At 55.2% G+C, this 27,772-nt stretch overlaps 1 protein-coding gene across 1 annotated transcript in view; it reads left to right on the top strand.

Annotated features, from left to right (window-relative positions):
• The first annotated feature begins 565 nt into the window (after window positions 1–565).
• Septin9 (septin 9) overlaps window positions 566–27,772 on the top strand; it is a 103,306-nt gene continuing 76,099 nt past the window's right edge. The window contains exons 1-3 of the mRNA XM_032914198.1: window positions 566–625; window positions 3,066–3,219; window positions 26,980–27,618. Coding sequence (XP_032770089.1) covers window positions 566–625; window positions 3,066–3,219; window positions 26,980–27,618 — 853 coding nt within the window. The remainder of the gene's footprint in view (window positions 626–3,065; window positions 3,220–26,979; window positions 27,619–27,772) is intronic.

Raw genomic sequence — 27,772 nt, 5'->3', positions numbered from 1 at the left:
AAAAGGAAAAAATTGAAAAAAAATTTAAAAAAAAAAAAAAAAGAAAGAAAGAAAAAGTCTGATGGTATTTCTGGCTCTGCAAGTTGGCTAGACGCATGTCCTTAGCCCCTCCCCCCCCAAGACAGTGAGTTGCCGGACCAGTCCTGTCCACCGCAGTCACCAGGTCACCAGGTGACTTCTTAGACAGCTTTGTCCCTGGACTCTCTGGCCTGAGGGACTCTCAGGTCTGGTTGTACTGACTGCCATACACTGGCTGGCTTCACACCACATTGAAGGTCTTCTATTGGGTTGGTGGTATGGTGTGGTGTCTGCAGGGTTGTGCGCCTCATGGTTCCAGAGAGGAGACCCTGCCCCTCGAGGCTCTAGGTTGCATTTTGGCCTCTGGCTGCTGCTCTTCAGTGGCTGCTTCCGACTTCACAGGGCTCTTGTCTCGGACTTCTTCTCTATCTTTTATCTGGTCTTTGAGTCCAGGACAAAGACATTCTGATCCCAAGTAACCTCGTCTGCCCACCCGTAGCACAAACCCTCAGGCTAGGTCTGGTCCCGTTGTGAGCATCCAGTAATCATGTTATCTCTTTGGGGTGGACGGGAGCTGTTGCACACCCACAAGCAGGCAGGCCTTTTGGTGAGTTTCCCTTTGAGTGAGCATGGCATCCTCCTCTTGAAGCCTGGAGTACAGAACTCTGAGTTCTTTCTGTAGCCAAGTCCAAGGCCAGAGCCCAAGACTATAGGGAGGGAATTGGGTGGCCACCCAACCTTATGAAAGTTCCAGAATGCCACAGCCAAGCATGTGATCTGGGACAGCTGATATGATTAGGGCTGGGGGACTGGGGGGTGGGTGGGACTGTTTCAAAGCCAAGTGGCTGTTGGGTTATCCTGGAGTTTGCAGAAGGTAATTGTGGCAAGAAGGGAGGTGCCCTGCTGTTTCCCATTGTCCCCGTGGGACTGAAAGAAAAGAGATACAAGGGTGAACTTCCTATTGGGAGAATGGCCAAACCTGCCTTGGCTTTTCCTGATGGAGGAGCCCGGGCATTTAACAGGTCCCCTGGCTGGTACTGCGGGCAGAGTGGTTACAGTGCGGAAGGGGAGCAGAGGGCTGGGTTGGTTGCTCAAATTCTGGAGCCAGTCACTCTGGACAGGGGTGTTGTGGCTATGGAAGTCAGCACCCACCTCTATTGTCCCATGGAGTCCCTGGGAGGGGCAGGGGTGGAGTGGAAGCTCTCCTTGAAGCCTGCGCCTTGGCTGGGCTCCTCATTGGAACACTGGGGTGCGCTTGGCTACTCTGCCTGGATACAGTCTGAGCAACAATGAGCTGTGTCTCTGCTAATCTGCACTTGCCCTGGGGAGAACAATCGCTCGGGTGTGTCTCTGTGTTCCAGGTGCCTTTTATAAAACACTCCAGTGAGCAACGCCCACTCAGGTTGGATGCTGTCCCAGGGACCCGGCATCTTCCCAGGGCTTTGTGGTAAGGGCCTCCTCAGCTTACATTGCACCCTGAAATCCCCTGACGTGGGACAGCAGGTGACCTGGTTGATGGTCAGACTGCCAGGCAGGCTGAGACCCTGACAGAAGCCACCTGGGGTACCCACTGCTCCTGGAAGTAAGGCTTCTAGAGAGATGGGGTGCGGGTGCACCTGATCTAGAATGGTGGTGGTTTTACAGTTCCCATGTCCAGAGGCTCACTTGATTGAAAATAGTTTTTAAACCATCTGAGAGAAGGAGGGGCACATTTTCTAATAGGAAGGACTCTATTCCAGAGGCTTAAAAAAAAAGTCTCACCAAAACCTAGCCCGGGCTTCTCCTCTCCTTCTCTGCAGCCTCACCGACCTCTGCAGGTCTCAGCACAGCTTCCTCCCTCAATTACCACACTGAGAATGCTGGAGTAGGGAGAGAGCAGACCCAGACCCAGGACAGCTCAGGGACGCACCACTGAGGACCAAAGGATGAGTTACCCACTCTGCAGGACCCTGTCCCTGGCTCTGAATCCATGCAGCCCTGACTGAACAGAGACCCTGGGTCTAAGGTAGTGCCCAGCGGGCAGGAGTCTTGTTGGCTCATCCAGGAAGTGGTGAACCTCTCCCCAAGACACCCTTCCCCCGCCACCCCCCTCCCCTCAGCACGTCCCGCATCCCTGGGGACCCTTCCTGGTAACTAGTGTTTGTTGTTTCTAGCCAGTGGTTTTATCTGCTTGCCCAGTAGATGTCTGAAGTGTGAAGGCTACTTGGGCAGAGAGAGGCCAGGCTGTGGGTACCCACTGATGTGGAAAGGACCCAGGAGCAGCCTTCTTCCTTCCTTCTGATGTTAGGGACTGTGGTTTCTCTCTTCTGGAGAGAAGGTCGTGGTCCACTCTCTGTACTCAGGAAGCCCATACAGTGGAAGGGGGGAGGGGCGTTGCAACGATTCTTCTGAAGGGCCGCCTCTCCCTGCCCTATCCCTTCCGTAGCACCTACCCAGAGGGTGCCGCAGCGACCCCCGGAGTGCAAGGGTAGCAGTCCTCGACGTATGAATGCTAAGGAACTCCCGGGACCCTCGTCTTTGTAGTCAACCGTCTAGGGTCCTGCGGACTAGCCTAGCGCTTCAGCTTAACCCTTGCAGGCCCTGTTCTCTTACGCGAAGGAGGCGCTCACGAACTTTGGCTGCGTAAATAAAACCTCCGGCAGCAAGAGCACTGCGCCCAGGGAAGGGGAGGAATCTTGTCCCCCTCAGCGCCCGCCCGCTGCTGTGGCCCGGCCTCCACATCCTCTACATCCGCCCACATCTGGCCACGGAGGGGCGTGAGGGGGAGGGGCCGAGGCCGTGTCTGTCGCGGTCCCCTGGGCACCCGCCAGGAAGGGAGAAGGGGGGCCAGCCTAGGTCGTGTGCCTGGGACTCTGCAGTCCCTGTAGAAGCAGCTCTGGTTCCAACCCCTCCAGGCCCAGTTTTGACAGGCGGGCGCAACAGCCAGTGCGGAGTCGCGGAGGCCGGCTGGGGTGCGGGAACCTGATCCAGCCGGGAGGCGGGGGCGGGGCGGGGGCCCGGGTGCTTGGGGAGGGGCCGGCGCCCGCCTTCCTCCCCCATTCATTCAGCCGACCGTGGGGGCCGAGGGGCTCGTGCGGCCAGCTCGGCACCGGGAGCGGGAGCGCGCAGGGCCCGGTCTCCGCGGGACTCCCTGCGCACCAGCCACCATGTCCGACCCCGCGGTCAACGCACAGCTGGACGGGATCATTTCAGACTTTGAAGGTGGGTACCCGACCCAGGGGTTGCTTGGCGAGCTGGGCAGGAGCCTCCAGGCGGGCCTGAGACGGGACGGGGTGAACACAGGAGAGGCAAGACCCCGGATTGCTCATCCTAGGGCTCTGCGTCCCAGACGTTGCCTACTTGCAGAGCCCCATTAAGGGGTCCTGTAGATGATAGACCATATAGTTAGGGACCACGCACCCCCCGGGGATCCCAGGTTCACGCTGCCTGTGGGGCGTTCATCTTTTTATTGTTGTTTGTGTTTGCCCTGCGACTGTCGCTCCTCGAGGGCGGGCTTGACTTCTTGGGAGCAACCCGGGGGAGCACAGTTCCACCCTGGAAACCAGTGGGTTTTCTTCTTCTGGTGCTCGTCCTCAGCTCTCACCAGCGTGGGAGTTAGTTCCCCTCTTCAGATCCAGTGGGAGGCCGAATCCTCAGGGTGGACCTCCTCCCCTCCCCCACGCCAGCTCCGGGGTTGGGGCTGAGCCCAGTCCCGGGGCTGGCAAGGGCTGCCAAGTTGATCGGCCGGCAGGCCCCATGCTTCCGAGGGGATCCCAGCCCGGCGAGTCTCAGGGTCCAGGGTGGGATGTCCAATACCCCGATCCAGGCCTGGGACATCGTTATCTATCTGAGAGAGAAGAGCCTTTGGGGAGAGAGGGGGCCTGTGCGCTCACGCAAGGACAGTACTTTCGCCTCTTGTCCTGAGTTTACAAAGTGCAGAGATACTTAGGGGCCGTTTCCTCCAAGGGTGGGCCTGCCATCTCCTCCCTGGGCTTGCATGCGCGGGCTTTCCAGAGGCCTCGTGACTGCCACTGCCGGTGCCGTGGCCCCTAGTCCTGCGTCCTCCTCCGGAGTAAATAAAGCCAGTGGAAAGGGAGGCTTACACAATGGTGTCCCGCGCGCGTCTGGGGCTGGGTTTCCGAGGGGCGGGCCTGACTCTGCCGGGCCCAGAGCCCCCGCCCCTTTGAGGGGCTCTCAGGCAGCCTTAGGCAGAGCCCTCTGGTGGGCTGTGAGCGAGGGAAGAAGGGCCCCACAGAGTTAAAGACGGCCAGGTTTCAAGCCAGCCCTAGCCCTACAAGTGACCAGTTGGGGGTGCTCCAGGCCCCATGACTGGAAACAGGGATTTTGTCCTGAGCCCACCTGAGATCAACCTTATCTCTGAGTTAGGGGACTAGCTGTGTGTTCAGGGTGTGTGTGCACAGCGACGGGGGTGGGGGTGAGTTGGGGGGAATGGCTGCTGATGCCGATCCGTTGTGTATTGACAGATATAGGCGGTGAGTAGCCTGGAATATCATACCAACTTGGTCACCTCAGTGGTGGGAGCAGTTTTTAGATTCTAGCACTTTCTGTGCCGATACAAGGCAGAGAGTTGCTGCTTGGCAGTCCTTGTGCTGCCATCCACCAGGACTTCTTGGAGTCCATGTTTATTCTGGGGTCCCCCAGACCTGTTTTGTGCTTTTGTGCCTTCTGAATGCCCCGGTGACTGTCCCAGCTCCTTGGGTCGCCCCTCTCTGCACCTCTTCTTTGCCCCGGGGGGTCTTTCATTCTCCTGGACCTGTAATCTGAAAGTCAGCGGATCAGTTCCCTTCTCTGCAAGGTCTGACCCATATGGAGGTGGAGGGCCCGGGGAGTGGGGGTGAGGGTGTGGGGGGTGGGCAGCGCACTGCCTTTTCCAGGTCCCAGTCTCTGTGTTTGCTCTCTGCTCCGGACCTAGGGGCATTCAGGTGTCTGTTTTCATCCCTTGAGGAGTTGGGGATGGGGTTTCTGGGGAATGCTGCCCAGGTCTTGTCAGGGAGGGAGAAGTTTAGGGGTTGTGAGGGTCTAGCCAGCTGGTTCCTTGCATTGTGGAGGCCAGCTGCCCCTGCCTCTTTGGTTTCTCTGTGCAACTCCTTACTCACTGTGTCGTGCCCTCCCTGGGCGGCCTCCCAAGCCAGCTTCTTGACCCTCAAATTTAGTCCAAGACAATGGCCTCATTGAGAGCATCCTGGTATAGAGGTTGGCAGTTTTAGGGATGCTGGGCCCCCTGAGCGTGCTGCCCTCCTGCGTGCCAGTCTTCCTGCTGTGCTCTGAAAAGTTCAGCTGGGGAATGGGGTCAGGTCTTTGAGTGCCCAGAGATTACAGCCCGGGCTGTCACTAATGGAAGTGTGTGTGTGTGTGTGTGTGTGTGTGTGTGTGTGTGTGTGTGTGTGTGCTCATGGTGGCACTTATGCAAGGGAAACTGTATACATTGGATGAACAACCTGAAAAGTGACATCTAAGTGTCCTAGGAATACGGAGTTGAGTTGGTGCGCAGAGAGGGTGCACACGTCGGGGTTGGACGGCTGAATGGAGAAAGGGATGTGGAGAGACTATGACCCAGCTCATGGGAGAGAAGTTTGCAGTCTGAATCCAGGCGGGAAAAGTCTCGAGAGATTAGCAGGGAGAAGTTGGGAATGGGGAAACAAGAGGCAAAGGAGAAATCTGATTGTGACAGGGAAAGAGGAGAGTCTTCTGACCAGACTGCCACCGGCAGTGAGCAGCGAAGATCTCAGGAGTGAGACTGCTAGGAAGTTGAGCCATGAAGGGGCCAGTTTATAGTGAGTGCTCCTGGGGCAGGGGGTTCGAGTCACAGGAGGTAGGTATTCCCCGATGCCAGCATGGCCGGACTCAGCTGGAGAAGCATCCAGTCTTTGCTCAGGCTTCCTACAGGGTGTGTATGGCTCTGCCAGTTGAAAGAGGGAGAAAAGAACCAGGTTGGTTACAACCGCTGGGGCCCATAGTCCCTTTGTGAGGCTGCACAGACAGGCTCGTGGCTTGGAGCATACATACTCTGCTGAGAGGGTAGGACTTAGGTGCTCCCCCAGGGAGCTCTGGCTGGCACACGGCTGGCTAGTTCTGAGCCATGTGTATCTCTGGGGGGGGGTGTTTTGTTTTGTTTGTTGGTTTGTTTTTTATTATAGCAGAGAGCCTGCCCGCTTGCCCCCAGGAGGTTTGCAGTTAGCAGTGGTACCACAGGCAGAGGGAAGTGATCCGTGATGGGTTTAGGATTCCCAGGTCGGAGCGGCGTGCCTCTGGGGCTGGTGGATCCAGCCTGTAGTTGTGTGTGTTGGAGTAGGCGTGCCAACTGGACTTGGGGCTCAGTCTTGGTTGCAAGTGTCTTGGACACTCGTTTCTCCTTTCTGCTTCACTCCAGGTGTCCCCACATATTCCCACCCTGCCCCCACACCACCCCCTCTGAACCAGGGGCCACCCTCGTGACCACAACCAAAAGTCTCGATGGGATTCAGACTTGGTTTTCTGTCCCTGGGGACTGAGGGGTGGCAGGACCCTCCAAGGACATGAAACTTCTTGTGTCCCAGTATCTGTCTTTGGTTTCCTTTCAAGGCTGCCACCCCCCACCCCCAACCCTCTTCCCTAGGGATGAAAAAAGGTCTCTTACTGTGCTGATTCAGATTTTTATCTTGGTAATCTCTCCCCTGCCTGCAATTTCCTACTTTCTCACTTCCCAACATCAAGGGTTTTGAGTCGACAGTAACACCCACCCCTCCCTCACAAGGTGACTCTGAGTCCCACCACTCTCTGTGACTGGGTAGCTGGAGGAGTCACCCCTATCTCCTTTCCCCCGGTCAGCAGAAGCGTGGGGCAGCGTGATGGTATGTTCTTCCTGAACGGAGGCCAGATCTGTTATCGCGAACACGGTTACAAGCCGGGTCCTTGTGTAACAAAAGCCACTTCGAGTGCCAGCCGTTGGCCTGTTCTTCTCGCCAGCGTTTGCTGTAATCAGTTTTGCATGCCCAGAACAATCCTGAGAGTCCTTGATGTTTGTTGAAAAAGATCTGGCCCAGAAGCCCAGACTCTTGGATCTGAGTGGCAAGACTTTTCGCTGCTGTCCCAGAGGAGGCTCTTCTGCACTGGGCCCTGGATATCCTGTGGTCCCTGTCCTCCTCATTAGAGAGGTGGCCACAGTGACACCTCTGGGACAAGGTGGTGCCGCTTTGTTCCCTGAGGAAAGGCCTGTTGCTTGCAGGTAGCTGTAGACCTGGCCTCTTAATTAATGCCTGTGGGCCTTCTGTATGATGAATCTCGAGATTTCCAACAGACACTCCTGGGAATTGCTGAAAGGGATTCTGGGGCTCTAAGGGCTTTTGTAATGAAGAGGGGCTGGCCCCTTTTATAGATCCCAAAGCTTTCGACGCCCCCAGCTTGATATACTAGGTGAGCCTATCAGTTGTCCCCATGCGAGCAAGTTCACTAGACAGTAGATGGGGAGAGTAGGTGTGTAAGCACCCCATTGAGGATTACCTGGACCACCTATCTAGCAAGAAGTGGAGCACGCCCCCTTTGGGGAGGTATCAGTCTGGAACCCTTCCTGGGGCATGTGACATTTCAGGAAGGGTTTGAAGGAAGCGCTGTGGTAGAGTGGGGTAGGAGGTGGCAGGGGACAGGGTTTGTGTTGAGAGAGGTCTGAGGGCAGTCTGGGCACCAGGTGGCTGTCCTTGCTCTATTGTCTGTGTGGCTCAGAGTGAGCTGAGAGACTCGCCCTGAGCCTCCAGAGCTTGGTGGGGTTGTGAATGGCATTGTGCCAGGTTCTGGGGGACATTCTATCAGATACAGGTAGTAGCTAGCACTGGGCTTAGAAGTGGCTTCGTGGGGTTTGGAGGCTGCTGTTGGAACTGAGTGACATTTGCACAAGACCTGTAGATCCTGAGTGCTAGAAGGTTACACAGACAGGAACCTGTCTGATCCAACTGTGGGGACAAGATTGGTTAATGGGGTCGTCACTGAGAGTGGCAAGTCCCAGGGACTTGGTACCCATAGGACCGTCCTGCTTCATATGAAGCTGGGTCCGGGAGGCCCTTCCTCCTCTCGGGCTGATATTCCCCATGAAGGTCGGGGACACATGGGGTTACAGGGTCTGTCAAACTGAGAGGTTATTCCAGTATCTCATCAGAATGTCACAGGTGAAGGAGATGGCATGTCCCTCTGCAGAGCCAAGTGCTGACAGCCGCAGGGCACGCATGCAGCTGGTGACTGGACTGCGAATCGGGTCTGAAGCCCTGAAAAGTGGGAGGCCATGTTAGAGCTGCGGAGTGGCCTCCAGCCTTCTTGCCCAGGTGGCATGGTGCAGATTCAGCTCTAAGCTGTGACTGTCCCGTCCGGTAGGGACCAGAAGGGCTGAGAAGCCAAGTTCTATGCTACCAGCTTGCTAGGCCTGGGTGCCTACCAGCATGCACCTCCACCCATGTCCTTAAGGTGTGGGGGACTCCAAGCCTGCAGTGAGGACTGTGGGGGACTTGGTACCTGGAAGAAGAGGAGTCTGGCTAAGATTTAGAGTCCGATTGACCTGCTTCTGAACCAGAAGCACCTCCCGCCACCCACGGCCGGCATTCCCAGTGGGATACAAACAGTGCATTGTGTGTTTGGTGCAGAGGCCAGGGAGTTTCCCACCTGGTGACTTGTAGTCTCTGCTTGCCCCTCCAGAGGGACAGGGCATGACATCCTGGGACCGACAGGACAGAGCTGGGTTCTCTTTTTCTCTCTCCACCTTCCATTTCATGCTAGGACCCTGACGGTAGTCCCTGTGACCACCCACTTTGTCAGGGAGGCTAGCCTGCTGACAGAGAGTTGTACCTCTCTGCCAGACTGGCCTGGGCACTCTCTCCCGCCTCAGCCCCTCCAGTGCTGGGGGTCACAGACATAAAATTCATTCCCTAAAATGAGTTGGGAAAGGAGTTCATGTAGTTTCTCTTGACCAAGCCACACAGGGGAAGGTTGGCTGAACAGTGGCTCTCTTTCCAAAGCCCTCTTGTTTTTTTCCCAAATTTGGAGACTCGTAGAATTCTCTGCAAACACAGTCTCAGATGCTCAAGGATTTTTCATCTTGTTGGCTAGATAGCCCCACCAGTTGGCTCTGGACACCCCCCGCCAGGCGCCCAGAGGGCATTTCTGGGCTCTGGCTGTTTAATTTGGTCTGGACAGAACCCGGAGGCTCCGTGCAGTCGGGAACCAGCAGATGTTCTAGAAACTTCGAGTTTGTTGTCATGTTTTAAAAGTGCCACTAAATCCCAAGAATTTCAGAAGGAGACAGAATGACCTTGTTTTCTCTAGGGAACATACACATGTAACACCGCCTGAGCTGTGGCTCCCTGGGGGAATGTGTAGGGGGGGGCGGTGCACCAAAGTAGGTAAGGGGCTCTAATCTCTTTCTTTCTTTGTCTTTCTTTCTTCCTTCTCCTCCTCCTCCTCCTCCTCTTCTTCACAAGAGGGAGAGAAACAGGGCGGGAAAGGGAGACTTTATTCAAGATTTTTTATTTTATGTTACGGGTGTTTGCCTGCATGTTTGTATGCGTACCATGTGCATGCCTGATGCTCGAGGAGGCCTGACGTGGGCAACTAATCTCCTGGAACTGGAGCTACAGACAGTTGTGAGCTGCCACGTGTGTGCTGGGAACCATACTTGGGCCCTTTTGCAAGAGCAGCCAGTGCTCTAACCACTTGGCCATCTCTCCAGCACCACTTGCTCTAACCACTTGGCCATCTCTCCAGCACCACTTGCTCTTTTTCCTCTGCTGCTGTTCCTGGAATGAACTCAGTCTTCCCTGGCTTCTTTGGCCTACACTCCGGGAACTAAAGGACTGTAGTCCTAAACACACAGCCTTGTCTTTGTGCCCATATGTCTCATGTCTCCAAGGCTAAGTCTCGAGGTTTCAGTGAGATCTTGAACATTGACCATCTGCTCCTTTGACTGCAGATGGGGGGAGGGGGTCGCTGCCCCACATCTGCTCCTGATCAAGGGTCTCTGGAGGCTCTGGCTGAACTTGCATAAGGGGAGGATTGGGAATGGTTGTCCTTTGCAGCCTGGGTGGGACCTGGCTTTCTTCCCTGTCCCTTTTCACAGATGTCTTACCTCCAGGAAGCTGGGACTCCAGCACCCTATACAACCCATGTCAGACTTTTAAACAAGTTTCAGTGTAGGTCATGAAGGCATTTGCAGACAGGCCAGGACAAGGGCTGGGCACCTCCTCATGGGAGACTGCAGCTGAGCAGGCTCTGCTGGAGGACGCTGCCCACTTGCCATGTGGGTGGGCAGCTTCTGAGAAGGGAAGGCCAGGCCCCTGCCCTCTGTCCCCTAGAGACAGATACTATCTGCAGTATAAACGGACAAGTTTTTCTGGGTCCACGGTTCCCTGTCCCCTGTCTCCTGTCATGGGTCAAGGGGCTGGGTAGCTCTGAAAATTAACTGGGTTATGGGGATTTTCCTTTACCGCAAAATGAAACTCCCAAGTTCTCTGGTGCTTCTGCAGACTTGTCTACTCAGAGGGGCCCGGGACCTCCACCAACATCAGGGGTTACCGAAGCTTTGCTCACTTGTGAGATCTGGCTGTGTGCCCTTCCTCCCAACCAGGAGGCTCTCGAAGCTGAAGGGAAACTTGGGTGGGGGAGAAGCCCCATGTGTGGATCTCCAGCCACAGTGCAAGCAGCTGAATGTGTGAGTTTTAAGTCCTGCCCTCCTTCTGAAACCCCAGGAAAGGCTGCCAGCTAGCCTCCTTCCTTCCTTCCTTCCTTCCTTCCTTCCTTCCTTCCTTCCTTCCTTCCTTTCTTCCTTTCTTCCTTTCTTTACTACAAAAGAAACCCCAGGCCACCAGGGGCCCGTTTGGGCGAATGCAGACTGACTCTTTCATTTCTATACCTCTGGCCTGGTACAGCCAACGGTGGAGGTTGAAGGCCAGGTCCTGGTCAGAGAAATTAGACTTCGGGGCAGCTGTGTTTGAGGGACAGGATAGGACACTTCTCTAACCTGAGGAACATGTCCTTGGACATTAGGTCAGACTAGGGCATGCAGCTCTCTTACGTACCTCTCTGGTGCTATTTAAATGAGGAAGCCGAGCTCCTGCAAACAGCTGTGCTGGAGCCAGCTGTCAGGAGTGGGGCTGGTTGGGTGGCGGCATGTGCACGCGCATGTGGGTCTGTCTGTCCTTCTATCTGTCTGTCTGTCTTCCCCTCTTGTGCTCTTGTGCGTTCTTTGTCTCTGGGCCATGTCCCGGCCCTGCCAGCTGTTTCCCTGTGGCTCATAGGCCCGCCTTCCTATCCAGCTTAGCTTTCTGTCTGGGGTAGCATGGTGAACCCTGCTGCTGGGCTGCGGGCAGAGGCAAGTGCTGCCTGGCAGGCCCAGGCTGTCCCAGCCATTTAACTGGCTGTCACCCTGTGCTGTTGGGACTTACTTGCTCCTTAGTGCCTTAGTGCCTGCCAGGCACCACTGTCATGGTGTCTGGCTTGCCTTTCTCATCTTCCTGGTTCTTGGGTATGATGGCAATGAGATTGTGGCAGAGGAATGAGACTGAGGTCTGTGTGGCAGCAGTGAGTAGGGGTAGCCCAGCCTACGGTCTGATGTGGCAGCCCCTGTCAGGTTGTGCAGCAGGGGCGATTGGAGACTTTTTACAGAAGCCTCAGTGGACACGAGGACAGGGCCCACTCCACAGTGCTGGACAAGGCATCCTCCTCTCTGTGCCTCAGTTTCCCATCTGCTGTGGAAGTGGACTTGTTTTCCTAGCTCCACATTAGGCCTCGTGGGACCACATTGTCCCCTCTCTGGTGTTCCTTATGACAAGACAGAAAACAAAACAAAACAAAACAAAACAAAACGAAGATCTGGAAACGAAAAGAGGGCTGTGTGGATTTTTGTTTTTTATTCTTCCTTTAGTTCAGAAAGCATTTCGAGCCTCTCTTCTTGTCACCTATGTGGGACACACACACACACACACCACACACACACACACACACACACACACACACACACACACACACACACACAGAGTCTGAGGACTGAGGGAGTGTGGGAAGTACCCTGTCAACACTGACTTGAGAGATTCAGGGACACTGGGCCTCTCCCTGCAGGCAGCAGTGCAGAGAGCCGGGCTCTTGCTTCCTGGAGGGTGACTGTCAGCTGGAGGAAGCTGGCAGTGGCTTGGAGGATGGGCGTGTGTGGTTACGCTGTGAGGAGTTTCCTGCAGCAGGGACATGAAGCCAATTTCTTTTTCCCCATTCAGGCTCTGACTGTGGGCCTTGGGCAGTTTTGGAGACCTTGTGACTCACATGCTCCCTTCGTCCCTGGCAGTGCCCCATAGGTAGCTTAGTCCTGGGTGTCCTTCAGTTTGCGATTGCCTGGGGAGTTGTTGGGAACAGTGGCGGTTGAAGCTGGACATTGTCCTTGGGTGACTGCTGGGAAGTGGGGGTGGGAGGGTGTAGGGGGAAGGGATGGGGGGTGTAGGACGAGGTGCTGAGCTGTAGCTCTGGGGTACTTTCAGGGAGGGCTATTTTCAGAATAGTGTGGCCCACTGGGTTGGCATTTTATAGGGTTACAGGGGGTAGGTGATGAAACTGAGGCTTGTGGACCCACAGAAGCAGGGGTCCCCAAATGCTGCCCCTCAGAAGGCCCCTGGGGTGTCCAGGTCTCTGACTGGGGATTGGCGGTCTTTGTTTTATGTTCTGGAGGTTATTCTGATGAACCCTCAGAGCTGCCAAATGGCCTATCTAGAACCAGAAAATTAGAACTTAGAGAGTTCAAGAAGCAGGACTCAGGGTTGCGGGCAGCCTTGGCCACCCTGCTACGTGGAGAAGCAGAAGTGTCACTCTCCACGTGACATCTGTGTCTGCGTGCCGTCACAGCACATAGAAGGATGTTTGTCAGGATTCCAGCAGAGGGTGTCTGTCTTGCGGGACTATAGATCTTTCTTTCTTTCTTTCTTTCTTTTTTTTTTTTTGCACATTTTTTTGCCTCATGCTTAAATGGTATTTGTAGTCAGAAAAAAAAAAAAAGACCATAGCTGTTATTTTTAAAGTTAATTTTCAAAAAGAAAAAATAACTTTACTCAAACTTCTCTTTCCATTTGGAGGTCGAGGGCACAGAGGTCTGGGGAGGGAGTCCAGGATAGCCATGGTGCCAGAGCCAGGCCTGATCCTGACGGTTCATGGGTTAAGTGCAGTGTGCAGTGTTTCACCTTTGTCCAGCAGTGAGGGCTGCTGGGAGCCACCTCTGCAGGCCCAGTTTGTACCACAAGGAATGTGGTCAGAGTTAAAGTCTTTCATTTTGAGCTGGGAGGGTGTACAGGGTTGGTCCTCCATGTCCATCCCTGCTCAGCCTGTGTTGGACTCCAGAGTCGCTGGACCAGATTAGTTTAGGAGCAAGAAGTCGCCTGAGCCGGTTATAGGTCTTTGTGCACGGCTGGAAGGAAATAGAAGGGGCCCTTCCTTCTCAGGAAGGGGCCACGTGCCTGGACCAGGGTGGGATGCAGATGGTTTTGGTTATTTCTTTATTATTTTTTTATCTCTGTCTCTGTCTGTCTGTCTGTCTGCCTCTCTCTCTCTCTCTCTCACACACACACACACACATACACACCACAGACCACACATACACCCCACACACATACACCTTACACATACAAAGACACACAGACAGATAGACACGCAAACACACACCACACACACAGAGAGAGACAGAAATGGCACACACACATGCATACAATACCACACACCACACACACAGAGACACACAGACACAGATACACACATACCATACACAGATACACACCGCACACACATACACAGACCATACACACGTACAGAGACACACAGACAGGCAGACAGAAAGACACAGACATACAGACACACCACACACAGACACACAAATACAGAGACACACAGATCGACGGACAGACAGACGGATGGCTGGTCAGACACACATGCACGTGCATGCATACACACACACACAGAGAGAGAGAGAGAGAGAGAGAGAGAGAGAGAGAGAGAGAGAGAGAGAGAGGAGAGAGAGAGAGAGAGAGGACATTCACAGAGCTTCTTGAGGACAGAGGAAGACGAGGCTGAAACTTCAGTATTTTTAGCTGAGTAAAGAATGGCCCAGCAGTCCTGTGATCACATCGTAGTACACAGACAGTACACCCTTCCCCCGTCTTCCTTCCTGTCTCCACACCTCCCCAACACCCCCTTCAGGGGGGCTTCAGGCTGGTGGGCCTGGGCCCTGCTGAGGCAGAGACTCCAAGGCAGCGTCTTGGGAGGAGGAGGCTCCTTCCTGCCTCACATCCCCCTGGTCCCCAGCTGCCCGGTGCCTGAAGACAGGTCAGAGGTCAGGGGCTAAATTGCTGGGCTCTGGGCTGTGGTGGAGGGTCCTGGATCAGCCCGATTGCTCTCTGGCACCTAAGGTTTGTGTTTGCTGTAAACAGCAATCCTGTGTTCTGTTACTCCTGTAAACAACTGCGGGACCTCTGCTGCTGTGCTTAGGGCCCCGTGAGGGGCATGGGGCAGAGCGGGTCAGGTGGGAAGAACTTTGCTGCCTGCACAGAAGAGGGGGGATCCTGTTAGGGAGCCAAGGAAGGTGAGCCCTTCTCCCACCGGTTTTAGGGGCACAGTGCCCGCCTGTGGGAAGAGGAGAGGCCTTGTCTCAACTGAGGGACACTCTCCTGAAACCTTCGGGGGTGGGTGTCGAAGGACGGAATACCCAGACACTCCGAGAACAGCCACAGGGAAGGCAGCTGGGAGCCTCGGAGCTGGGACTGAGTGGGTGTTGAGGGTGAACAGATGATCAGAACAGAGGTGCGAGACATAGAACAGGGCAGATCGGTCCCAGGGGGCCTAGGAGAAGCTCGGAAGCAGGGAGTGCAGGCGCTTGGGTCTGCTGGGCCTGAGACAGCACTGGCCAGAATTGCGGCTTCAAGGATCTGTGGGGCAGGGTCCTCACCACTCAGAGGGGGAGCCTGTCACAGGAACCTGTCCTCTTCAGGTCCTGGTGGCCCTAGAAGGCCTGGTTACCCTTGCTGTTTGAACATGTCCTCTGTCTTTGCTTTGGTCTCCCTCCCTCCCTCCCTCCCTCCCTCTGTTCCTTTCCTGTATATATGTACATGCACATGTGTGCGTGTGTGTGCATGTCTGTGTCATATCAGAGGAAAACCTGTGAAGCTGGTTCTCTCTCTACCATGTAGGTCCTGGGGAATCAAACTCAGATCCTCAGGCTTGTCAGCAAGCCCCTTTACCCACTGAGCCCTCTCATCAGCCCTTATTCTTCTTTACTGTCTGCCTGCTCTAAACCCAGGATGATAGCGCCTTGAGATCCCTAAAGGCACTGGCAAAGGCCTTCGTGGGTACCTAGGATCCCGATCTCTCCTCTGGGGATATATTGAGCCCGCACGCAGCATAGCTGACTGTGGCGGCCAGTGGTGGCCATTCTAGGCTCAGGCTGAGCACTGGGCATTGAGAACCCGGATGCCCCTGGTTGTGTGCCCTGAGTGACTGCTGGCTTCCACGTCTGATGAGCACGGCACAGTTCCTGTTGCTTGACTGTTTAATGGACTGCGCTGTGGGAGGAGCAAAAGGACCAAGGTTCTGTCCCCTATTCCCCTGTTTCCTGTATCTCTGACTCTGATGCAGTTCAAGCCTCGAAGTGGGCGGACAGGGTAGGGGATGAGTTGGAGGCGGAGCCGAGAGCCGGACACTGGATGACAGACTTTAGCCACTGCCTGCACCTGCCTTGTGGAAGGATGCTCTCCAGACGAATCCACGTGCCCCCTTCCTTCCAAACCCTTTGTCTGCCTCCCTGCAGGCTCCTCTGGTCCTAGTTCCTCCTCTCCTCCCTGAGCTCCAGCCCCACTCCGATATCGTGGAGACTCTAGAGACCATGGGCAGCTCACACAAGGTTGCAAGATGTAGCAAGAGAGCCCCTTGGAGTAGCAACTGCTTTGCTGACAAAGGGGAACCCCAGGGAGTCTCAGAAGGAGGAGCTCCCCCATCCCCACACCAGACCCTGTCTACCTTCCACCCTGACTGCCTCATGGTTACTTCTTCTAGAATCTTCTCAGCGTCCAGCTCTTCTACACAGCGAACCCATTTTCTTACTCTCTGTTCCCTGACCCTCCTTTGCCGAGTCTTTGAGGCTAAAGAGAAAATAAGCCCACCCCACCCTCAGGTTCAGTGGACGCCAACCAAGCAAGGCAGACGAGACTGGGCACAGGCAGGGCAGTGGTCCCTGAGGCTCTGTCCCCACCTCCAGGCAGCTGGGTGAACATTGGGTCTGACTGTCAAGAGCTGGCCTCTGACCCCCTCCCCTGGCTCTGGGGTGCTGCTTTGACCGGAGCCTGAACTCTGCCCCCTGGGGTCACTGTGCCCTGTAATTAGGCCATAGCTCATATCTGCCTGGGCCTCAGGCCACACCACAGTTCCATCTGGCACTCTGTCCAGGATGGCTCGTGTGATTAATGGAGGGTCCCAACGGGCGGAGTGGCCCCCGGTATTAAATGCCGCTTCGCCTTTATTATTTTTTTTCTTCCCACGTTTAAAGTGCCTTTGAGATTTCCCCATGGTGTGTGGAGGGAGGAGGGAGGGTATTTCTCTATCCAGGCAGGTCAGAACTGGTCACTACGCATGTATCTAATGACTGGGCTGAAGACAGGGAAGGAGGAAATAGCTACACCAGGGAACTGGACCCTGAGGACTGACCCATGCCTAGCAGCCCTTTTCTGGGCTGCAGAGAAGATATAGACCTGCATCTCCCTCAGGAGCTCTGGGACTTCCTGGTTCCCCAGGAAAGCACCCAGGCTTACCACACTGGGAATGGGGGTAGATCCCAGACAAGGGCCTGTATCCGCAGGCTGCCTGACCATTGTTTCACAGAGGCTTCTTGGAGTGGCCCCATCTGGAGGATCATGGGAAATGGGACCTGTGCAGAATACAGGAGAACAGTGTTTGGGGAGTCAGGAACCTCCTGTGGAGTTAGTTGGTGGGGAGCAGATAGGAGGAGATAAACTGAGGTGAGTGTGATGTTGGCCTTGAGCCGGACTCTTGGATTTTTGTCCCCAGATGGGATCCTGGTTTGGTGTCCGTCTGCACAAACTAGGTCCTCCCCTGGAGCTTCTGACGGTCACACTCTGAGTGACAAGAGCTGCAGGCTAGGTTTCCTTCCTTTCATTTCTTTTTTGAAGTCTGCAGCCTCCCTTCCGCCTTCATCAGCTGCCATTTAATTGGGAACCTTTGACCTAATGGGGACTCAAAGGTCACATGATCTCCTCCCCTCCCCAAGGCCAGGAGCATCCAGACCCACCTCCAGGGACCTGTCCGAGTCTGTGCCCATTGCACGTCCACTTCCGGATGTGTACGGTGGCACAGGCCTGTAATCCAGCACTTGGGGGATAGAGGCAGGAGGCATGGATTCAAAGCCAGCCTTGGCTGCGTGGTGACTTGGAGGGCAGCAATATAAGACCCTGTGTGATAAACAAAAAACAAAACCAAAACGCTTCTTTCTATGCCCACTTCTGCTCAGCGTTAGGAAGAGCTGCCTCCTCTCCCCTGTGGCCCCGCCCCAAACCAGGAAGTCCTGCCTCATATCTGCCCCACATCTTCTCAATTTAGGCCTCTTTCTTCAGCAGCTGATGACTCCAGGTGTGTCCACGTCCCATAGCTGTAATTTAGCAAAGAAGAAAGGGAGTCCGCATCCTGCAGCCCCCTGTTTATGGCGAGCCCGGAATGACCCTGGGGCTCCAAGCAGGAGGGGGCCAAGGTGGGAGGTTGGAGGCAGGAATCTAAAACTTACACAAAGAGGGCCTTCACTAGGACAGCCTCCTCCAGGGGCCTCAGGCTTTCGAAGAAGAAAGTCAGAGGCCCACGGGGGAAGGGGAAGGCTCAGGTCCCCCATCAGCTCTGGGCAGAGGCTTCTTATATGCCTGTCTGATGGGTTGGTGGCATTGTGAGGAGGCTTCCTGACTCTGCAGGAGGTTACCTGAAGTCCTTCTGTGTGTGTGTGTGTGTGTGTGGTGTGTATATGTGTGTGTGTATGAGTATGTGTGTCTATGTGTGTGGTGTGTATATTTGTGTGTATGTATGTGTGGTGTATGTGTGTGGTGTGTGTGTGTGTTTCTATCTGTGTGTGGTATGTGTGTGGGATGTGTGTGGTGTGTGTGTGGTGTGTGTGTTGTGTGTGTTTGTGTGTGTGTGTGTGTGTGTGTGGTTGTGTGTGGTGTGTGTGGGTGTGTGGTTGTGTGTGTGGTGTGTGTGTCTGTGTGTGTGTGTGTGTGTGTGTGTGTGTGTGTGTGTGTGTGTGTGTGTATGTGTGTGTGGTGTGTGTGTTTGTGTGTGGTGTGTGTGTGTGTGTGTGTGTGTGTGTGTGAGAGAGAGAGAGAGAGAGAGAGAGGGAGATCGAGATCTGCTGCAGGCAGTGATCCTATAATTTACTGTCCCACCTGGAACTCTGAATTCTAAAGGGGAGCCGGGCCATGAGTCTGTCCACAGTGTGTGAGCTGGGGCTTCCAGACTGTACATGAGGATGGTTTGACAAAGAGGGGACCTCACCCTCACCTCCACCTCGCTGATGAGCCAGGCGACAGAAAGGGTCCCTGTGCACAGCGCTGAATAAAGCTGGATAGGAAGTGTGGCGGGATGGGACAGAGAAGCAGAGGGCCCATCCGTGGCAGTGTCGCTTCTCTGGATTTCCAAGGCAGCACTGGGGGGGGGGGCTTCAGAGTAGACAGAAAGCCAAGAAGCCCAACAGGAGCCGTGACAGGCTCAAGACCCCTCCTCACCCCCCTTTTCTTTCCCTCCCCTTCTCTGTGGCAGAGATCTTGCTGTGCAGGGCTCACAGGTTCCACCATGGAGCTGTACCCACGCCTCCTGTTCCCTTTCCTGGGATTGAAGGGGACCTTCATTTCTGGGGCTGCTCTATCAGATTTGGTGGGGCTTCCCACCCTCACATAGTACGTATACTATCAAAGAAGTGCAGGTCAGCCGTTCCAACTCAAGGTGTCCGTGGTGTGACTACCTTCTCCAGGCCCAGAGGGAGGGAGAGCCCATCTGTCCTGTGCCTCATCTGTCCTGCACCTCTTGTGGCTTTGGTAGACGCCAGCAATCTTAGGCTTGCGGACGCCTCCCTGACTCCCTGGTCTCTGCCTTCACGTGGCTGTCTGTATACGTGTGTTTTATCAGCTCATCTCTCTCCATCGGCCATGAGATTTGTCACGGTTCAGGGCCCCCTCTAATCCAGGGCAATCCTTCAGAGCTTCACTTTAATCGTAATTGGAGAAATCCTTCCTAAATAGTTCTAGGTCGGGGAGGCAGTATGTAAATGTGTCCTCTGGGTGGGCACTGCCTCTTCATGGAGCCTGGCCCACCCAAAGCAGGGAGGTGGATTTGGGTGAGCCACTGTGACAGGGTCTGGGTGGGTTCCAGATGGGTGAGCCTGTTGCTGGCTGGACCTCGGTGCCACCTCATCTCGCTGTTGACAGGTTTTTCCAAGGAGAAACCAACACAGTGAAATTTCGGGCAGGGCACCTAGGAAGAAGCCAGTGGTAGAGCACTTGTCCAGCAAGTCAGTAAAAAACCCCGTTGTCTGGGATCCTGAGCACCAGGTCTTGACCACCACAGCTGCCCATGGGCTGCCTGTATTCTGCGTCCTGTTTGGGCGACCAGTCTTTCCAAGTTTTGCTTCTGGGAGGTGCGATGTGGGCACCCTGTGTGCTGGGCTGAGACCCTGTGCCCAGCTCCTCTGAGCGTTTGTTCTTTATTTCTCTTTGACTTATCTCAGAGATCTAGCGGCAGAGATGGGATGATTCTGACCTCATTCACAGGATCATTTCAGAGTATACCCAGCCTGCCTTAGGACATGTGAGAGGGGAACTTGAGGGCCCAGAGTGACCTTGGCAGAGGAAGAAGTCTCTAAAGTCACCAGGAAGTACCGTATGGAGTCGGGCTTGGTGGTACCACATGCTGGAGAGTTTGAAGTCAGCTTGGGCTCTATACGGTGTGAGCCTCTGTCTCAATGAATCAAGAGAGGAGAGGACGAGGGGGAGGGATGGAGGGAGAGGGGGGAGATGGCAGAGTTGACCCTTTGCTTCAGCAGAATGGCCTTCTCTGGCTTTGTTCTTGGAACCCCAAATCCCCTGGCAGAATCTCTTCCCAGGGAAACTGGTTGTACCTCTTCCGAGGGGTGGGCGGATAGAGCATCCAGCTTTTCCCTCGCCCAGAGATGCCAGTTAGATCTCCCGTGAGTTCACGCTGAGTTTCCAGAGGCAGGCAGAGAGGATCATGGGACAGAACTCTACGGGCAATGACCTCAGTGTCACGGTCCCCAGGCTCCATCTGTGAGCCACATGTACAGAGAAGCCCAGAGTAGGCAGAGCCCTTGGCTGCCATGCTGGAGCCCTGGGCGGCCATGCTTTTTCTTCTAGGGTCTGTCTACTGGGCCCAGCAGGGCCTGGACCTGAGGGAGGTGCAGCGGGAGGGGGAGGGGAGGCTCTCCTGAGGTGTCAGCTCCTGCTTTCTCACTTTCCTTCCCAGACTCCCGGTGGGTTTGAGGTCTCCCACTGACACTGTCCAGGAAGGAAGACATTCCTGTCTTCATCTGGACTTGGCCTGGCTTTGTTGTTAAATAACCACGCGGTTGTTGGTAGGGGTGGCTGTTCACGGACTTCCGGTACAGGCTCTACTCACTCACTGGGACTAATTTTAAGTTCTTCCTGGGTCTGTTCTGCTTCCTGAAGTTACATCCCTCCCTGTGTCTCCCATCTGCATCCTCCTCTTGTCCTAAGCCCGCTCCCCACCTCCTTCCTAACCCCCTCTACCCCCTCAGCAGCTCAGGCCTCCAGAAGTAGCTCCTGAGGTGGGGACCCAAGGGGAGATGGTCACTAGGGTCTCGGTGTTGGGATAGGACAGAGGGGACGAGGCCAAGAAAGGCAACAGAGTCCGGCGTGTTCTGAGGAGCCCTGAGGACTGCAAAACTGGTCCCCAGAGAAGTCCTGCCTCGGAATGCTAAGAGAGCCGGGGTGTTGATATTCCAGTTTGGGGAGGACTAGGATGTGGCCTCCTTCAGGTCCCAGGCAGAGGCAGAGGCAGGCTACCTAAGAAGAGGTAAAGTCCTGCAGGGTGCCTGAGCAGCAAGGTGGCCTCAGAGGGTTAGAAGTGGGCCACCTGTGGAGACACTCAACAGAAGGTTGATTAGATAATGATAGTGTTGGGTCACCTCCATTGCCACTTTCACCGCATCTTCACACGTGTGACCACGCACAGCTAGGTGAGGTTTGGAGTTCCAGAATATAGAGGCTCACTGTGGCCCCAGCACTGTTTGGTTTGAGTCTTCAGCTGTCAACCTCGAATGAGGCTCACAGACTGGCCTCATGCCACAAGGTCAGCTAGGAAGGCGGGGGAGGGGGTAAGGGGGGGGGCTGGCTCTGCACTTTCGGCCTCTGCAGGGTGGGAGCTGCTGCCTCCAGTTCGGGCTGAGTAGGAGGGTAAGGCCTCCTAGCCAGCCCCAGCTCTGCCAAGGCCAAGGCCTTGCCCGCTAACCCCGCCCACTCTTTCCCAGAGTAAGGACGTGGGCCCAAGGCCCAGTTCTCAAAGGCGCCTGAGAGCAGGCCAGGACGGTTATGGTTGGGGCTAGGGGAGCCTTCTGGTCCACCACCCCCCAGCTCCTCTCGATACAGGTGCGTTGTTACCAGCGGGTGGACCGCTTTCCTCTGGGGCACCGTCTGTCCTATGACCCGGGTGGTGGACTCTGCCTTCCGCGTGGCTAGCATACGGTTAGTGTAGGGGAGAAGTCTGACCTGTGTATCTTAGAGCCTGCGCTTTGGTTCTATGCTGTTCCCTTTCGTGGGGGCTGCGCACGGCGCTGTTTTGGCCTCTAGAGCATGCGCTGTGGTTCTATGCTGTTCCCTCCCGTGGGCGCTGCGCACGGCGCTGTTTTGGCCTCCGACTACCCTTTTCCTTACAGGATAGTGGGCTCAGGCTGGGGCAGGGCTTTGCGTCTTTCCCTGGCCTCCCTTCCCAGAGCAGGCCCGATAGAATCCGTGCACCCGGAAGTCTTCGATCCGGTTTCAGGAGCCAGGAGAGGTTCAGAGGTTCCCGCAGCAGCCTGCGGTCAGAGCAGGGACCTTAACAATGGTCCCTTGTGCTCGTTACATTCCTCCTTAAACAGGCCCAGACCCAGGCTGCTCTGGCTTAGGCCCCCCACGGGTTCTGGGGAAGGAGGGTTTACAGCTGGAAGGAGGCTGTTGGCCTCTTTGTGTGTAGCAGCCAAGGCAAGGTGCTTGAGGGACAGGGGGAGGGACTTGTGCTTTGTGGGAAAGGGGTGAGCTGGGAGGTGTGTGTTCTCAGCTTGGGACGCTTTGGGACGGTGTGCAGAGTCCTCCAGAACTCCCAGAGCTTTCCTTGCAAGCCGCGTCCGCATCTTTGAAACCCTGTCTGTGTGCGTGGTCACACGTGACGTCACATGTGGGGGGCCTGAGTTCCTCTGAATTGCTTCTCCATCTTATTTCTCTTTTTGAGACAGAGTCTCTCACTGAGCCTGAAATTTTTCATTTCAGCAAGACTGGCAGGCCAAAGGCTCCATCCTCCTGCTTCTGTACACCAACACTGGAGTTAGAGATGCAGGCCACCACACCCAGGTTTTACATGGTTTCTGGGGGCTTCTAAGACCTCACGCTTACAAAGCAAGAACTTTCCCCGGCCTTAGGTGCATTAGACCTGGGTCAGGAGGAGTTGGTTTAGAATAGCCACTGCCATTCCATCTACAGAGTCGTGCCAGAGTGGTGCAAGCGTCTGCGTGCCAGCGCCTGCGTGCCAGCAGACTGCACCTGCGCCTGTGATGGGGAGTGAGGACCCTGGGTGTGCGGCTTGTATCCTGCTATTTCTATTAAATACTCCCAGAATTTCTCATCTTCCGAGTTGTGGTTCCGATGACCCTGTGAGACTCTAGCCTGTAAATCCTAACTGTTTTCAGAGTTTGCCACATTCGTGCGGATGTACATGCCCTCCTCCATAAATCTGATAATTTCCTTGGGATGCCAATCCCAGAAGTGGGCCAGGAGTGCAGGATTATAAACTGCAATCACCCCCACCCCTCACCATCGCTACCCCCACTCCCATTTAGGAGGGTGGAGGCGGAGGATGCTCAGAGAAGTGGGTGAGACCTGAGCCTGGCTTGGGTAGGGGTGAGTCAGTCCTCCACGGCATTTGGGTAAAAGGGGGCCAGGGTGGCCTCCTGCTGTAGGGCTAGTGGCACTGTTTTAGCTCCCAGGGGCAGCGTGGAAGTGTGGAGACCCATGGTATGCAATAGCGCATAGTTTGGGGTGCTCACTGGGGCCCCTCTGGCTGCACTAGTTTGGATTTGTAACAGGTTACTCCTCTACCTAGCCAGTCACTGGGATTTGATATGAAGTCAGTCTCAGACAGAGGCGCTAGACTGAGCTACAGTGTGATACATTGTATCATCCCACCGGACTCCGCAGAGCAAGGGCCTGATGACCTCACACCATCCATCTCCTGGGTCTCCTGCCTCTCCTGGGTCTGTCCCAGGCTGCTATACTGCAGTATTGGTGACAGGACAGACACATCCATTCTCTCTTAGTTCTGGAGTTTAAATTCAAGTTGCCAGTAAAGCTGCACGCTCTCCAACTTCCACAGAGGGAGGATACTTTCACCTGGCCCAGCAGCTGTGGCCAGAGACACTCAGATGGCCTCTGGCTTTTAGCTCTCGGACAATCTTATGCCTTTCTCTTCAAGGCACTGGTGTCAGCCCCAAATCAGGAGTATATTTATCTTGATTACCGTCATGTGAGACCTGTCTCCCACAAAATTCGGAAGAACGTGGCAAACTCTGAGACCTTGAGAAGGTCTTTTTGTGGGGGCCGCTTTTCAGAACCACTGCATAACCTTTGAAGAAAGTAGGGCTTCTTGGGCTGGGTAGGGATGAAGGCGATGCTCTCTGCACCCAAGGCCCATCCTCTAGGTCCATGCCCACAGTTAGAAGCCCACGGCCACGTTAGTGAGGTTCTTAGGGCGGTGCTGTGAGCACGCCATGCCTGGTTTTGAACACACTCCCTGAAGCCTGTGACCCATGGTGTGGGGAAAAAGTGTGTGGGCAGCGTGGGATCCCGGAAGGCTGGAGAGAGCCTGGCTCAGGACCTGATTGTTCTTCTTCTGAGGAGGAGGACAGGCGCTTATCTGAGGAAGGTTCTGAGCCTAGGCAAGCTCTCTCTCTGTGTGCTCGCTCACATTGTATAGATAGCCAAGGACCTAGGGCCTTGACCATGGGTGACTGAGGCCTGTGGATACAGTTTGTTAAGTTCATTTTGATTTGTGCCAGTGTTCAGAATTAGCACGGAAATGTGGGCTGTTGGCAGGACACAGGCCAAGACCAAGGCACCACTGCCATTGCTGAGGATGTGGGAGTGGGATGGGGTGGGGTGGGGATGGGCCAGGGGTGGGGGTGGGGTGATTGCAGTTTATGATTGGCTCAGGGCCTTGTTCCTTTCTTTGTCCTCCACAAGGAAAGGGGGTCCCCCCCAAGAAGTACTCCAGCCTGGGGAGCCAGGCACCAGTAGCCTGGACTTCCTCTGCCTCTCCGCTCTGCAGCTGTTCTCTTGCCTTTATCAGAGCAGCAGGGGCCTGCTTGCAAGGCCTGTTAGGAGTGGGCCTGTGGGCTGTAGGAGGGAGCTAGAGCGAGGTGGAGGGGGCGGGGCTTCGGTGCCTCACCTGAGATTCTAGCCATTCCTCCCAGCTATTTGTAAGCAATTCTGCCCTAGTTGCTCTTGGGGGTCTCTGGAGGGGCCTAGTGTTATATATGGGCTGGGGAAATTTAACTGAGGGGGGCTCTACCTATGTGACTACGGGGGCACCATCATTTATTCTGGGCGAAATCTTCCTAGTGTGGCTGCTTTGGGGTCACCCCACGTTCCTGCGGTAACTCTGTACCGTGTTTTGTAAATTCGCCCAAGAAACTCACCAATTCCCAAGGGGGGAGCCTTGGTGTCCTATATTAATTCCTTAGGAGACATAGTTATGTTTTCCAGGAAAGACACTCTGACAAGACCCGTGTGTACGTGTGTGAGATGCACTCTCAGAGCTGACCTCAGTTGTTTTTGAGTGTGGGTGTCTCGCTGGCCTGGAACTCCTAAGAGGCTAGGTGACTTAGACAGCAGGTTCTGGGGTCTCACTAAACTCCCCTTCCCCAGTCCTGGAACACAAGGGTGTTGTGCACCCACACCTGGCCTTTAAAATCTGAGTTCTGGAAACATTTCACTGACTTGAGTTCTTTGGTGAGTGGCTCCCATCTCAGCCTCTAGCCTTCTCAAGGAACTCTGGTATTGTAGACCTGAGGATGTGTGTGTATGTGGGGCGGGGGTTGCCTTTGGAGAAGATTGGGGGGGGCAGTACCCATGGCCCTGGAGCTGTGGACAGAGGTTGGGCCAGCTCTTGGTCCTTTCTTCTGTGGGCAGGAAGAAGGAGGACATACTGGGGTCCCCTGAACCCTGGGTTCTGGGTCTGGGGGAACCCTGCAGTGTCTGAAGCCGGAACTGGTAGCTGTTCCTGCCACGTGGGCCCTTCCGGCTCTCCGCCTGCCTAACCTAAACAGTTGGCGTTCATTTCACTGGAGGCTGCAGAGACAAGGGGCTGGAGACCTCTTAGCCACCACCCTTCTGCTCCCCTGGGAGCAGTCAACATGGCCGAGTGCAAACATTGGGCCTCAGGGTAGGAGCAGGGTGGTCAGTGTCCTGCACAACCCAGAGTAATGGATTGACAGGTCAAGATGGACATGCGTGTGCTGAACCTAGGGAGCAGACCGTTGAGGGCGACGGCCTTGGTATCAGAGACTGATGCTATCTATGGTTGCTTACTGCTGGGCCAGGGGAATAGTATGCTTACTGCTGGGCCAGGGGAATAGTATGCTTTTAAAAATTACATCTATTAAGTTACGTGTGCATGTGGGTTGGACAACACGTGGGGGTCACTGCTTTACACACTAAACTGTCTCGCTGGCCGGGCAGAGAATAATCCTCTTTTAAAAATCTGAATGTGGGGTTGGGGATTTAGCTCAGTGGTAGAGCGCTTGCCTAGCAAGCACAAGGTCCTCAGCTCTGAAAAAAAAAATCTGAATGTGTGGGTGCCTTAATGAATCTGTGTACACCGTACGCATGCGGGAGCTTGCAGAGGTCGGAAGAGGGCATCAGATCCCCTGAAACTGGAGTTATGGGTGGTTGTGAGCAACCAGGTGGGTGCTGGGAATCGAGCCCAGGTCCTCTGCAAGAGCAGTGAGGAGAGCTCTTAACCTCTGAGCCAGTTCTCCAGCCCCAGGAATAGTATGTTCTGTAGCACAGCTGTTGAGGTATCTTGGGGTGTCGCCATGTCACGGTGCTGTGCTCTCTTGGCTGATGGTGTCTGGGTGTGTGTCAGGGGAGGAGAGGAAGAAGGAGAGGAAAGCCACAGGAAAGAAACTCCACAGTCCTCAGTCTCTAGAGGGCGTGGCTATGGTTTGCACCTTGGCCACAGCAGATTAGGGGAGGGGCTGCCATCCTCTCAGGCCAGCCTCTGGAGAGAGTCAGGCACTCTATGGGAGGTCCTAGGATGGACTTGTCTCTCATACCTACCACATGCAGGCGGAAAAGGGAGACGGCTTCCTCATGAGCCCCATGGCATCCTAGCCGGTGTCTCGTTTTTTTGGCTGTGTTGGGTATTGATCTCAGTGTTTTGTGCCTAGGAGGCAAGTACTCTACCACTGAGGTCTCTCTATCCCTTGCTCTTTCAGGGAAAGGTTCTCACAGAGTTACTTGAGCTGGCCTTGAACTTGGTCTGTAGTTCAAACCTGCCTTGAACTTGAGATCTTTCCTCTCAAGTAGCTGGGATTCTCCACTTCCCTTAGTCTGGTACCTTTGCCCCTCTTGAAGATAGAGAATGCCACGTAATGCCAGGGCCCCTCTGCCAGTGTGCACACCACAGTTGCTGTCCTCTCTTGTCTTCCAGCCTTAAAGAGATCGTTTGAAGTCGAGGAGATTGAGCCGCCGAACTCCACACCACCCCGGAGGGTCCAGACCCCTCTGCTCCGAGCCACGGTGGCCAGCTCCAGCCAGAAATTCCAGGACCTGGGGGTGAAGAACTCAGAGCCTGCTGCTCGCCTTGTAGACACCCTGAGCCAGCGCTCCCCCAAGCCTTCCCTGCGGAGGGTGGACCTGGCAGGGGCCAAGGCGCCTGAGCCCATGTCTCGCCGCACCGAGCTCTCCATTGATATCTCCTCCAAGCAGGTGGAGAGCACAGCCTCAACCCCCGGGCCCTCACGGTTCGGGCTTAAGAGGGCCGAAGTCCTGGGCCATAAGACACCAGAGCCTGTCCCCCGGAGGACGGAAATCACCATTGTCAAGCCTCAGGAATCAGGGCTCCGCAGGGTAGAGACCCCTGCCTCCAAGGCTCCTGAGGGCTCTGCCATGCCTGTCACCGATGCAGCCCCCAAGAGGGTAGAGATCCAGGTGCCCAAGCCACCGGAGGCACCCAACTGCCCACTCCCACCCCAGACCCTGGAGAACTCCGAGGCCCCGATGTCTCAGCTGCAGAGCAGGCTGGAGCCCAGGCCCCCTGTGACTGAGGTCCCATATCGGAACCAGGAAGGTGAGTAGCCCAGCACTAGGTCTCCGGGCTGCATACTTGGGATGGGACCTTGCTGTGAGGTTCCTAGAAGAACCCCTGTGTGTGTGTGTGTGTGTGTGTGTGTGTGTGTGTGTGTGTGTGTGTGTGTGTGTGTCACACACACTTCCATGGAGAT

Source organism: Rattus rattus, chromosome 9 (assembly GCF_011064425.1).
Source record: "Rattus rattus isolate New Zealand chromosome 9, Rrattus_CSIRO_v1, whole genome shotgun sequence".
Classification (NCBI taxonomy): Eukaryota; Metazoa; Chordata; class Mammalia; order Rodentia; family Muridae; genus Rattus; species Rattus rattus.
The sequence above is the reverse complement of the archived record's forward strand: the minus strand, read 5'-3'. Positions and strand labels throughout refer to the sequence as shown.